The following is a 15,012-nucleotide window of genomic DNA, read 5'->3' on the forward strand; positions in this document are numbered from 1 at the left end:
CCACACCAGCAATTTTCAAACCTGACCTTCAGACAAAATATGCTCATGATGCTTCTACCATTCTAGGCACAAATAATTACCAGTTTCTGAATATCTGAAATTACAGGAAATTAACAGCTGTTAAGATCATGTTGAAACTGATGGATGTTTCTGGGAGGGATGTAACAAGGAAGTAAAAACTAAAGGCAGAATGAGGAATTCTATAGGATTGTCACTAAAATTATTATTGGTTCTCCACAGAAAGGTTTTTTTTGTTTGTTTGTTTTTTTGTTTTTGGTGGTTTTTTTTAAGTATAAAGCATGCAAAATTGAACCAATTTGACAAAACCTAAATATATGCATTTTTTTAGAGGCATCATTCTAGATTCTGACATCAATGACGGTACTGTCATCCATATCAAGCTATGAAGCTACCGAAATAGTATTGTGATGGACGCACAGCTCACAGCGTAAAGATGACTGTCAAATTTTTAAGCTTGAAGAAGTTAATAACCCAGCTGAGTAAAGGAAGTATCAAACTCAGGAACCAGCTGATTACAGCTTACTATGCCTTAGTGACCACAAAAAGGTTATCCTGAATTCAAGTGTAAGAGCAACTTATGCTGAAAAAAAATCAACTATTTTTTCCTCAAAAAGTAAAAAAATAGGTAAACATTACCTTGATTTTATCAACATCTTATGATACCAAAGAAAAGCTACACTAAGGAAAAAAAAAAAGGCACATTGACCACTTTAACCAAACTAAGCGGAGACATTAAGTAAAACTAGATTATCTTGGCAACAAACACAATACATATTAAACACATTTATCTAGCTTTCAGATACAGAGGAATATCATTTACTCATAATTATTCTATAAAGCTGAGTCAGTCATAACAACCCAGTTTCTCTTGTTACCTTAGCATAATTAAATGCAGCAATTTTATCATGTTCCAAACCAAGATCTACATATACTTATCTCAGAGGTTGGTGATTTATTACCTTCTCATAAATTAAAAGCCATCATTACTATAACAGTCAAGTATATATCACTAAGAGTGCTAGCAGGCATAACAATTTAAGTACTTCTCCAGAAGTCTGTTAATGTATCTATAAAGCATATGGGAAAATAATTTCCCAGAAAACTGATACTGTATGTAAAACCTGAAGTGTTTGTGAGGTTTAAAAGGTGTTTTCTTTCTGAAGCTAGTGAAGTTAGCTCTTGTCAAATACAGAGCATCCATAATCAACTAGTGGTTATAGATTCTTTACTGAAGTGTTCAAACAGTTTCATGAAAAGATGGTGTTTAGTTTGTGTAATTACTGGAGAAGTATGTTTGTCATTTTGTCATTAGCGTTTCCCACTAGCAATGCTTCAACTTACCTAAATAGGGAATACAAGGAGTCATCTTCAAGCTGCTGATATAGTCTCTAAGCCTTTTGTAATTATCTTCTTTACTCATAACATACTCCAACTTTTCAAAGGTGGCTTTATCCTTCCGACTCAGTAACTACGGGAAAAAGAACCAAACCAAAACCAAAACACAACACAAAAAGCAAAACCAGATGAGCTTAAGTTTGATCATTATGATTTCTCTTCTACCCTTATAAGCACGGATTCCCATCTCTACTCCCCCACTGTTGTATTTAAAAACCAAACCCATAACAACTGCTTTAGAATTACAGCATTTACTCCTTAACAATGAGTTCTTGGAGAGTTTACAAAGAAAAGTTGCTACTTGGTTCTTAAATTTAAACTATCTTTTGGGGAAAAAAAACAAAACAACACACAAACAGGTAAAACTTTGGTGTCCCGGAGGATTCTTATGAAATAATACAAGTTCTCAAAAGACTATTAACTTACACAGAGCTAATGCCTTTTCTGCTCCTCATGCCATTCCTCAGCTGGGGTAAACCACAACATAAGTTAGCATTTCTTTGTCAGAAAGACTTAAGATTTTATACTAATCCTGCTTCAAAAGAAAAAAAAAAACAAAACCCCAAATTCCAAAATTTGTTCTTAATCCTGTTTTGAGAGCTCTCTCAACAAATAATTCTCCAAATAACAAAACAATAGCATTAATTTCTGATAAATATCATTTAACAAAAATTTTAAAAACATATCCATGTACTTGAAGGTCTGGAAAAAGAAATTGTGAAAACTTACTTTTAAAACATCTAGCAGAACTACTGCTGCAAAATCACCTGAAAGGCTTCATTTCAATTCATAGTCAAGACTTAAAGAAGGGTGTAAGATGTTCCGGCTGAATATTCTGGCAGAAGTCTCAGTGTTCTAGGCCTAGTCACAATTTTTCCCATATATGATATCCAATAGTGCAAAACTTACAAGGGTCTGATCACCAAATGCTTTACACATATTCCCTTTACTCTTTCAGTTAAAGAACATATGTGAACATGCTCGAAGTATTCCTTCTGCAAATTCACTACTGAATTATTTTTACTTACATTTCCTACCTCATCTTCTTAGCTAACACACTAAACTCTGACTTTCAGAAGAAAGTCACTTCTAAAAAAAGTGAACTGTTTCCCTGAGACGCGCTGATCTCTGACATTCCAGCATAATTTACATCCTTCGCTTTGGTTCCAATATTCAGATAAACAGCATCCCCTGTTCATTAAAACTGCAGACATCTGCCAATTCCAGTACAAGGAAACAGTAGACAGGCATGAATTCTTTTCAGCCACTGGAACACAACATTTATATTTTGAAGTTTATCTCCTCAAAGATGGTTCCAGTTTAATCAGCCTAGATTAGCTTCCATTTAATAATACTCTAAAACATTCTGATACTGTCTGGTGTGTGTAACACTTCTGTATTTTGCAGACTGGAAGGTAAGACAAGACTAACAGATACAGTAATAGCCTAAATTCAGGCTTGAATGAAATTAATTTTATTTTCCTTAAAACATGATGATTTGCACAATCTTGTTCAAGTCTGATACATCATTTCAGGGTCTTTGAATAATTTCTGAACGAGCTGACCCTGTATGACTTTCCCGTATGCTCATGAAGCAATTCACATCATGCCTCCACTTTCTGCATTAATATAGAAAAGTACAGAGAAACTGACAATATTTAAAGAGTTTCTGTCAGGGCAAGTAATGACCCAGCTATTATTTCTTTGGTTTTGAAGCTGCTTCTTTTTCTAAATATTTTTTCTTGTGTTTTTTAGACTCAAAGGATGCAAAGAACAGTAGAGATATACATATGCAGAAACAATAAAAGCTAAAGCTGATAGATAGTCTGCAGTAGCAGGGAAAGATTTGGAGCCTTTGAGACTGTTCTTTGCTTTCTCATTATAGAGTGCCAGCACTGAAGACAACCTTTTGAAATGCAGGAACAGTGATGAGGTTTCAGAGTACTGGCAGAGTGGGTGGGATTCACACACCTAACTTCAGATATTCGCTTTCATTGCCCAAGTCTTAGCTAGCCATTCAGACTTTCTTTACATTAAATGAAGTAGAATAGAATATTTATGAAATTTCTTGGAAAGATTTGTAATTCTTTTCAAGTTTTGATCAGGGCAAATCATGCATTAGAAGCATTTATTATTCTCCAGAGTTCAGAGGGTGTGCTGGCAAAGACTGAGACAACTTTCAGACATACCGTCAGAAGACAAGACTTTTATCTTTTTTAGGAACATTAGATTACCACGTAAATATTTAATGGTTCCATGGTTCCTTTCAGCTCTGGATTCCAACCATGTAAAATGAGGTTTTGGTTTTTTTTCTTAGGAAGTGAATATACTTGTAGCTATTTTCGCAACTTCAAGTTGATTGTGGGCTGCTACAAACTACCTCAGAAATGGAGAAAAAAATCCTCCCATATTGAAGGTTTCAGAAGGTTATTGTATAACTTACTCAAATGACCTGGTGATGACTCAAATAATGGCTTGGTTTGCCTTTTCATATCTTTTCTTGGCTTTAATATACAGAAAGCCAAAGACTTAGAATTACATCAAGAATCTATAAACTAAATTTCCAAGAGAAAGACAACTGAATTGGTTTGCAATACACAATTGCTAGGAACTATCCTGCAACTTGAATTTGCAAAGGCTTATGTAAGATGACAAAAAAGTAGAGACTTGCTTGGTATTATATGAGAAATTAAACACCTGCAGAAACGCAGGAGAAGTTACATGGCATTTCAGAAGTTGGAAGAGGAGTAAACTTTAAAAAATGATACATATTCCGACAGTATGTATCATCTTCATAAGTAAAAACTAGGAATTCTAACTGACCAATCAGGAAAATAAATTGGGGGCACCCAATTCTGAATGGCATAATCATGGTAGTAGCTAATATGGTTATGTTAATATATGCTTATAGTTGACTTCTTTTTTTTTCCACAAAAGAAAAACTCAAATCAATTTGGTATCACAGTTATGTAAAATTGTTGAGACATTAATTCAACAACATGACAAAACAAGAACAGAAGCTCTCCTTAAGATCATTTTAAAACATTAAGTACATTTAGATCTCTTTAGAGACATTTTTGGTATTTTGAAACAATACCTCACTTGACTGTGTATTTACAAAATGTGCTCAGAATCCTAGAGAGGTAACCTCAGGAGGAATAAGTTACATACAGTTTTGGTAACATTTATCAACTGAACAACACTATCATTCAGTTTTCAGACAAATAAATACTTTTTGTAACATGCGAGGATATGTTGACATGTCTTCAGTGCAAGTTTTTAGAATCACAGAATAGTTAGGTTTGGAAAGGACCTTAAGATCATCTAGTTCCAACCCCCCTGCCGTGGGCAGGGACACCTCACACTAAACCATCTCACCCAAAGCTTCGTCCAACCTGGTCTTGAACACTGCCATGAATGGAGCATTCACAACCTCCCTGGGCAACCCATTCCAGTGCCTCACCACCCTCACAGGAAAGAATTTCCTTCTTATATCCAACCTAAACTTCCCCTGTTTAAGTTTTAACCCATTACCCCTTGTCATATCCCTACAGTCCCTGATGAAGAGTCCCTCCCCAGCATCCCTATAGGCCCCCTTCAGATACTGGAAGGCTGCTATGAGGTCTCCACACAGCCTTCTCTTCTCCAGGTTGAACAGACCCAGCTTCCTCAGCCTGTCTTCATATGGGAGGTGCTCCAGTCCCCTGATCATCCTCGTGGCCCTTCTCTGGACTTGTTCCAACAGTTCCATGTCCTTTTTATGTTGAGGACACCAGAATTGCACACAATACTGCAAGTGAGGTCTCACGAGAGCAGAGTAGAGGGGCAGGATCACCTCCTTCGACCTGCTGGTCACGCTCCTTTTGATGTGGCCCAGGATATGGTTGGCTTTCTGGGTTGCAAGCCCACACTGCAGCCGGCTCATGTTCATTTTCTCATCGACCAGCACCTCCAAATCCTTCTCCTCAGGGCTGCTCTGAATCTCTTCTCTGCCCAACCTGTAGCTGTGCCTGGGATTGCTCCAACCCAGGTGTAGGACCTTGTACTTGGCATGGTTAAATCTCATGAGGTTGGCATCAGCCCCCCTCACAAGCGTGTCAAGGTCCCTCTGGATGGCATTCCTTCCCTTCAGCATATTAACCGATCCACACAGCTTGGTGTCATCGGCAAACCTGCTGAGGGCACACTCAATCCCACTGTCCATGTCAGCGACGAAGATGTTAAACAAGACCGGTCCCAACACCAGTCTCTGAGGGACACCACTCGTTAGTGGTCTGCAGGTGGACATTGAGCCATTTTAGCTACTTTTAATGATCTATTTTATATGGATCTCTCGCATAGCAGTATCTCAATCACCTGGTTATTTTAATCACAGTTGAAAATGTCACAGTTCGTCTGTTTATACACCTGGATGACTACACAATTTGCGGCTGAATCAAGCACAGTGTTCTCTCAGATCTGAGGTATCTATGAGCAAAAGTAATTTCCAATGTTCTTCTGATCAAAGATAGAACTACACAAAAATAATATTAATTCCAGTTCAAAAACCAGATCTCACATAAAAGTGTTTCCAAAGAACAACAATCATTCATAACTGTACAAAAGCACACCTACAACTATACTGCGTAATGCGGTTGCTGTAACCATGAAAACACTTTTGAAAACTGAGAAAAATTGATAGATTTAGTTATCAGTCAGAGAAACTACAAATCTCTTTATGGAAACTGAATTAAGAGTTCCTGGACATCTGCTCTCCATAGCAAAAAAAAATCCAACAGTATAAACCCCTAAATGATTAAAGTATGACCCACCTTGGCATTCTTAATTTTCCAGCAACTAAATACAAAATAGCTTCTGGCCAAATTAGAAGCCTCTGCATTTAGCAGAATCTGCAGGGAGCTATTTTTCAAAGGAAAATATTTCTATGCCAGAATGGAAAAAAAATGCAACAGGAAACTAGACTTAAGACGCACTAGAAAAATTACGTAAGAGACACTAGAAAAATTATTATTATTAGAAGTACCTGGAATAAGTATTGCATCCTTGAAAGTAAGCCACAGAACATTGTATTTTTCTAAGACCAAATTAAAACCCCTCCATTGTCCTGCTGCTCACTTACCGCCCATGTTTTAGTCAGCCTGAAGATTGGAGCACTCTGTAGGCCTGACACAACTGCCATAAGAGCATGCAGATTATTCAGCTCATACAGTTTCTGAGGATAAAACCACATACAATAACAATAAGCAACATTCCAAGTGCTTTCAACAATGAACAGAGAATAAATAACCTAAAAATGAGGAAATCTTGCATGCTCTAAAATGAAGTTACAGTGAACTGCTATGAACCCATACCACTTTCACAGCACCTCCTAATTTTTCCTTACGGCATCTATACAGGTTTGGATTAGACTGTATTAGCTGCTTGATATTCCATTAAGAACGCTTAAAAATAAATAAATAAATAAAATCTATACATTTACCCATCCTGGGACATATGTCAGAAGTGCCAGAATTTTTCTGACATTCAAACCCAACAAATTCCTTTCATAGCATTCAACAGTATTTTAAAGGTTAACATGCCAAAAAGGATAACCCAGTTGTGAATGACCTAATCATGGCAGTACTTAATGCTGTAAATGCATTTGGCACTGCAGGTTTATGTTGCTACCAATGCTGCATCAAAGAGGCCAAGAAAATATTGTTGCAGGTTGAAATCAAGCAGGTAAATTTCAAAAGCCATTTACTTTGAGTACTTCTGACACTGAAGTACAATTTTTAGGAGGTGACAACTAAAGCTAACTAGTAGAATGGAACAATGAAAGCAAAATTGAACACAGAAAACATCACTGTAAAAGAATTTTCTTAAAAAACGTCTACAAACCCAGCACATAAGTGCATTTTCTTATATACTGGAATTTCACTCCCCTCTTTTTCTTTCCATATGTCTCCAAACCCATCAATCTGCCTTGGCCAATTACCTACTGGTACTACACCATGAAAGCTTAAAAATGGTCTGGAAGAAAATACTGTTTCTCAAGATTTTCTGCAGTATCAATTATTCAAATAGCTACAAGCACCCAGAGATATGAACTACATTCAGGCATTTTTGGTGAAGCACACACACAAACTGAGGTATTACCCCAAATAAAAGACTCTGATAAAGAAATGTATACTCAATCACAATATGGAAAATCCTCTTTAGCCTGTTTGGAAAATTCATCAAGGTATATTAAGATTCCAGCTAGAAATGACACAATAATATAAGGAACCCTTGCTATTCAAGAAATGGAAGTCTTTTTTTTACCTCCTTGAAACTCAGCTTACACAATTTTTATTGATTAGAACACCTTTCATGAGATAACAGGACAAAAAAGCTAGACTACATGCTGACTATCAGCACTGAAACAGAAGTCATAACTAATCAGGATATTGGGAACTTCAGAGGAATGCAACTATTAAAGCTAATTAGCTCATGCATAAAGCAATACAGTGTGAGATACCATTAAAGAACTGCTAGCTACACTACAAATAGCTGTCAGTACTGTGGAGTGAATTTACAGCTCCGAAGAAACATAATTAGTGTGACCTCTGGCACCAACCTGCTTTGATAATTGCTTTGGTGTAAACAGAAAATCCTTCAAATGGCACTAAGTTCACTAACAGCAGTAACTTCATGTGAGCAGCCATATGTAAGCAAAGCCAAGATAACATAAATAAATTAACAGATATAAAAACCCACGCCATAATACAGTTTCTTGCTTTTTGTAATTGTGATTTTTAGAACTTGCAGGCAAGCAAAGCTCAACCAGCTAATTGTTAGAGCACATAACCTGTATCAAAATTTCAGCAGACACTGCTGTCTGCAATCCACTGATAAGGCATATGCAGGGTGCTATGCACATAGCAGCGCCTACAACACCCAGCACTAGCAAGACCCATCCAAACAGTAAGCAAACCTGACCCAACCTGGCTTCCAAAACTGGTTCTGAACTATAACAATACAAGTGAACCTCCCCGCTTCTAAGGAGGGACATGGATCACGAGGCAAAATTTTGTACGTTTGTATTTCAAACAAAAAACGAACTGATTTTTAAGAACACATTAGATGATAATACATTAACTCACCAGATATCAAAAGATATTTGAGAGATCCTTAACAGTTTATGACCACAGCATTAGCAAAGCCTGTGGAATCCTACAGAATTAGCCTGCTTTGCCCAAATTTTATAGTCAAATCCCATAGAGGTAAAATACTACATTATTAAAACTGTGCATACAAAGACAAGGAATGCACTTACAAAATAAATATCAAGGTAATTACAAAAATTTTACATTTCTTTTTGCAGGTAACCTGTGGTAGTCACAGAAGTTATCTGTAGTAACAGTCAACCACCATCTGACAGCAAAAACTTGAGAAACATCCCTCTCTTCACACTACAATGAAGTTTAAATCTGTTTGAAGGGCCAGGACTTTGGTTCATCTATTCATAAGCCAAGATTTGCTGACTCTTTTCTTATGAAAGTCTGTCCTAAAGGCTCCCAGTAAGATATCGCAGATATCACAGATGAAAGCCTAAAGAGATCAGGTATATTTTTGAAACAGTATTTATTAAGATACTTTATTAAGATACTAAGATTATTTGATACTATTCATGACAATTTGAATAAGACATAAAAGATCATTTCCTTCCAGTAGTAAAAGCAAACAAACTATTTCTGTTCTGACTGGTGCTGTTTGAACTGATTTTACAGTTTGAACAGATTTACACAGCTTTTTGGTTCAATCGACATTAGAAAACACATCCAGCAAATTATATTACCTAATATACAATATTTGAAACAACATATCTTAACTTTTCAACAGTTAAGCTATTTGTTGGGTTTTTGTTGTAAACAAAGGCTTCTATTTCAGGACTTGGGTCTGTCACTATTTCTGACAACTTTGTTAAATGCAGAAACCAAACAGCTATTCATGTCAGCAGATACAACCACAGCTAAATCAGGTATCAGATAAATATTTACCCACATTTATTTCTGAACTGACCACCTTAAGTATAAGAACTATCACGGTGAATCCCACAGCCACCCCTCAACGCAAATTCTTACCTTCGCAGTTTTAATATAGTGGCTCAAAACCTCAGCTCTTATTTTTAAAGTCTGTGCATGTAGAATCTCTCTAACAACCCAGAAGCTTACCTAAAAAGAAGAAAATTTGCCTTTTTAAAATACAGACCGTTTACATTATTCTTTTAATGTATTACTCAGGAAATAAAAATATTAAAAGTATCTCAGCAGTCAACTTCTACCTATAATGCTGAATTCATATTAGAAGATGCAAATCATTATACTATAAAATCCCAAGCAATACAACCCAGATATTAATAAAAAACTTTCTTCAAAGTGTTTTGCTATGTCATTCTACTCATTCTTACCCAAGGTAACTTCTAGCATTACATAGTCAACCACTTGCTTAAATCAAATTCATAAATCCAACTTACGTTTAGAATTCATTGAATTCTAAATGTACTGAATCCTGTTACTCTCTTCACCTTCCTTATTTCACAACTGGTAGCCACTCGTTCCAGTATTTTGTTAGATAGTGCCTGCCTTTCTCTCTAAGTGCGTGAGTGGCTAGAACTTGTCTTTGTAAAATCTATCACATCAGTCTCTTGCATACAAAAAACATTTGGATCTATTTTTTTAATGAGGAAAACCCTTGTCATACCCCAAAACAACCAAACAAAAACCACAAAAAAAACATACAACCTATGCAGACAGACTTGCTTTCAGGATAAGTTTGAGGATGAGATCTCACAGACACAGAGCAAATGGCAAAATTCTCAAGCTTCAAACAAAGTTCTCCCAAGAAAATAAAATAAGGAAGAAATTTTATGAGGAGAGCACAAAAATGAAGAAAATGGAGTTACATCCTTTGGCTTTCCTTTTCACAGCTTCAAAGCTGCACTATCCAACTCTCAGATAAGCTGAATACCTTCAAGTACAGTTCCCTAAACACTTTCAAATTCTGAACACCTCTAAAAAAAAAAAACCTAATCAAAGCAATATAACCCAAACAAAACTGAAATAAGGTAGAAAGCTTCTGGTATAACCTAGAGTTTATAGTTTTTACTTTTACTGCTGGCTAAGCCAACTACCAATTACCAATTATCTAGTATGCCACCATACTAGATTTTAAGTTTTACAGGACTAACTTTGCTGTTGTACAAAAATCACTGGTACATTCAGTATGGCACAAAGGATACTTGCTGCGTTTCACAGTTAAATGAATGACTCAAAACTAGAGAAGCATAGAATAGTTAGGGTTGGAAAGGACCTTAAGATCATCTAGTTCCACGCCCTCTGCCATGGGCAGAGGCACCCTCACACTAAACCATGCCACGCAAGGCCTCGTCCAACCTGGCCTTGAACACTGCCAGGGATGGAGCATTCACAACTTCCTTGGCAACCCATTCCAGTGCCTCACCTCTCTTATAGTAAAGAACTTCCTCCTTATATCCAATCTAAACTTCCTTTGTTTAAGTTAAAACCCGTTACCCCTTCTCCTATCACTACAGTCCCTAACGAAGAGTCCCTCCCCAGCATCCCTATAGGCCCCCTTCAGACACTGGAAGGTTGCTATGAGGTCTCCACGCAGCCTTCTCTTCTCCAGGCTGACAGCCCCAACTTTCTCAGCCTGTCTTCATATGGGAGATGCTCCAGTCCCCTGATCATCCTCGTGGCTCTCCTCTGGCCTTTCTCATCGACCAACACCCCCAAGTCCTTCTCCGCAGGGCTGCTCTGAATCTCTTCTCTGCCCAACCTGTAGCTGTGCCTGGGATTGCTCCAACCCAGGTGTAGGACCTTGCACTTGGCTTGGTTGAACATCATAAGGTTGGTATGAGCCCCCCTCACAAGCGTGTCAAGGTCCCTCTGGATGGCATTCCTTCCCTCCAGCGTATCAACCGAACCACATGGCTTGGAGTCATCGGCAAACTTGCTGAGGGCGCACTTAATCCCACTGTCCATGTCAGCAACAAAGATGTTGAACAAGACCGGCCCCAACACCGATCCCTGAAGGACACCACTCATTACTGGTCTCCAGGTGGACACTGAGCCATTGACCACAACTCTCTGCATGCAGCCATCCAGCCAGTTCTTTATCCACCATTAAAGATTTAGTCTCTCATATATAAGCATCTTCCAACCCGTCATGATGCTTTGATTTTTTAAGAGTGATGCTAAACTACTTCTTGTAAAGTAACGTTGTGTATGTATTCAGGTTCCTGCCCAAAATTTCAATTAAAAATAAATGAAATATCCCGTTTCAATTTGTGCAGTATGACAGCTCTTTATACAGAATAGCACAAGAAGACCCACACCTCCAAACTTACGGTATTTTCATTGAAAGTACAGTGATGTGATAAGAACTGGCAGGTCAAAACACAACAGCTCTTTGGAACTGTTGTTTCAGAAAATTGGAAGAGTTGCAAAACAAACAAACAAAAACAAAACAAACAAACAATAATACCAAAAAAACACAACAAAAAAAACACAAAAAAACACAAAACAACTAAAAACCAAAATGAACATGAAAATCCCACAGACATCTTGCATAACAATTGCTTTCCTTTGGTCTGTTTGTTTGAGGCTGTATTAAACAAGAAAGAATTAACCACAGAGCTCAGTTTTCTTCCTTTCTCTTTTTTTTCCTTTTTAAATACACAAGTATACATAAGTCCTGAATACATAAATACTTAAGTATGACAGTACTTCCAAATACTGTCAAAAAAGTTAAACCTCAGTCTGATATTCTGCTGTAGTTACACAGCTTGATAAAACCAACTTTCCCCTTGAGTGATGAATGAGTTTCTAAAGAGATTCTTTCCCTTTGAAGATAAAGGGAATTTAAATTTTTAACCCAGAACTCTGTATCATAAAGAATCAGGTAGAGAAACACATGTACTGCTATGCCTTAAAATCACAGATCTCTTTGGTCTCAAGTTAGCGGAGTGTCGATATAATAGGAGACTTGCTCAAAATACACAGCAATGCTCAATCATTTTCATAATGATGAAAAAACAAACAATATATTATGTTGGCCTTGACTTCTATGAAAGTTTATTAGTACTGCAATGATATAAGCACCGTGCCACGCAAGTACACTCGGAAACCAGGCTTCCTGAGTAAGCATCTCAATCCCAGCCTCTTTGCAGGAACCAGAACAAAATGCAAAACTTTCTTCGAAGCTTAGAGCTATCCAGTCCCTTCAGTGACAGAGCAAGCAGGAGATAAAAGAATTAAAAGCACTTTGTAATTTCCAGTCCAACCACCTCTACTCTTTTTTTGATGAGTTTTTACTGGCATTGACATTGTTTTTTGGCTGGTTTTGTCTATTCATTTGTACCTTTAGACAGCACCATAATCTGATGATTCCAAATACTGAAAAATTAGCAATGTAAATAAACCCTTTTGTTTCAACAGGCAACTTTTTTATTTTATCCAGGTTAGTTCATTAAATAAAGAATACACTTGTCCCATACATATTTTGTGGTTATTTTGCTTCGAGTCTTCTATCGCTGCATTTAAATGTTATTATTTCTCACACTGTCCTAACAATATTTATAAGTTAAACGGCGCACAGCCTTTGGCCATCAATGCCTTTGATACCAGTTCAAGACAGCATTTAACCCTCGACAGATTTGTGCGTATGTTCTCTGCCCTCTTAAGGTCAACCTAGAAAAACATGCTTAACTTTTGAACATAGCTTTTCTTAAATCAGAGCTTAAGCTTTTTAACTTATCCTATGTTTGCCTTAACTGACATACTAATTTTATTATACTGGTGCTTTTAAGCTCATAGTTAGTTGCTGGTTCCAAAACTAACTGCGCTTTCTGTGCTAATTAATGAAGAGGCAAATTCAAGATATTCCTCATTAGTTTCTGGATCATTCCTACAAGTATCTCTTAAAAAGAATCTGAGATGTATCTCTTAAAAACAATCTGTATAAAAAGCATGTAATGCAAACCAAACAGTAATGATTTTGTATCACTACAGCTAAGTTAAAATCCCCATCTGTTCTGTTTCCAAAGGAAGCACACTGACCTCTTCCCCACCCCATTTTTTCATTTGGTAACCCCAGTGAAATTTCACTATCACACTTCACTGCAACTCAGAAACACTAGAATATTCAAGACAAGCTTCTCTTACATGAAGTTTCCATTTGGTTAAAATAGCCCAAACAAACAAAAAACCCAACAACCACCAAAAAAAAACCCAACAAACCAACACAACTCAAATCAACCATGGTTACACAGTTCATAAAATATAAAATTTGCCAGTTTCACATGGTAACTTTTGCTTTAATTTTTCTCCAAAGTACTGAATCTAGTTGACAAGTTTCTCTAATATTTTAAACTCTGTGGCAAAACAGTTCCACTCCCATTTAAATAAAAACCTCAAGAAGGAGAATTTCAATACAGCTAATCTTACAACCAGGAAAGCCAACTACCTTTACATAAACTATGAAATGTTTTCATATCAATTCCTAAAAGCAATCTCAAAAAAAAAAAACCCCAAAAAAGAAAACCCCACACTTCTTGTTTGGCTTAGGAAGTAGGCAAACTTGCCAATTTTGCACTAACAGATTTGCCAGCAACAACAGTAGAATGCAAGTATACAGCTACCTTTCAGCAGAAAGCTGAAAAAGACAGATCAGAGTTTCAAAACAACAATGTAAAGAAATTACGTATTTAAAAAGAATACTTAGTAGTATATGTGCAGATCTATGGAGTACCACATAGCAATGTATTCTTCAAGAATAAGACAGTCCTGGCATGGAATGATTCAACTGGTTTCTCTTCCCTGAACTCAATCTGTTTTTACAGGCATCACTTAAATTATCACATAACTAATGCTGGAAATACACTACTTCATTCTCAGTGGACTGCAATCAACTGCACATAATCATTACTGTTTCCAAAATGCTATCAGTCAATCAATTTGCTGTGAAGCAGCTGTTAGTGATTTAATATTCTCTTTATTTACAAAGTGAGAGCTGTTCATGGTTTGCTTTTAGTAAAGTGGTGGAAAAAGGAAAGAGACAGATGCATAATTCATAATTTAAAACCAGGAAAATTTCAAAGGTTAAAAGAAGTTTGATGTAATGTATTAATGCCTTATAAAAGTCAAAAGTTGCAATGATTTTCCTGATAACTTACTTTAAGTCTAAGCATTAGAGATACCCAAGTCAGCGGGGCAGGTGCCCAACAGGGTGAGCAAGCATCGGGGGCGAGAACTGAATGTTCAGAAGGCAAACCAGACATGGAAGATGAAAATTGCTTACTCTGCCATGCTTTCTTATTCCCAGCTGCTGCTGTCTATCCCATAGGAATTCCAGGGTTTCACTGCTCCCAACACCATGGTGAATATAAATATGACATTACTATTGGAATGAATGAGTCCTCTGCAACGAAACCATTGATGGTCAGTTTGCAGACAGACGATTGCATATTCCCATGGTGAGTTCTCTGTATTATATATGCTATTATACAATAACAAATGAGAAGTGAGGTCCTTGATAAGGTAAGCTGCCTAACAT

General features: G+C 36.9%; 1 protein-coding gene across 6 annotated transcripts in view; it reads right to left on the minus strand.

Annotated features, from left to right (window-relative positions):
- The window catches only part of RALGPS2 (Ral GEF with PH domain and SH3 binding motif 2), a 118,384-nt gene that overhangs the window by 55,079 nt on the left and 48,293 nt on the right, over positions 1 to 15,012 (minus strand). For all 6 annotated transcript variants that reach the window (XM_062602306.1, XM_062602309.1, XM_062602307.1 and 3 more), the window contains 3 exons: positions 9,522 to 9,611; positions 6,536 to 6,628; positions 1,363 to 1,489 (listed from right to left, as the gene is read on the minus strand). In XM_062602306.1, the coding sequence (XP_062458290.1) occupies positions 1,363 to 1,489; positions 6,536 to 6,628; positions 9,522 to 9,611 (310 nt within the window). The remainder of the gene's footprint in view (positions 1 to 1,362; positions 1,490 to 6,535; positions 6,629 to 9,521; positions 9,612 to 15,012) is intronic.

This window comes from Pezoporus occidentalis, unplaced genomic scaffold (assembly GCF_034315485.1).
Source record: "Pezoporus occidentalis ecotype Australia unplaced genomic scaffold, CSIRO_AGI_Poc_V1 ctg76, whole genome shotgun sequence".
Taxonomy (NCBI): domain Eukaryota; kingdom Metazoa; phylum Chordata; class Aves; order Psittaciformes; family Psittacidae; genus Pezoporus; species Pezoporus occidentalis.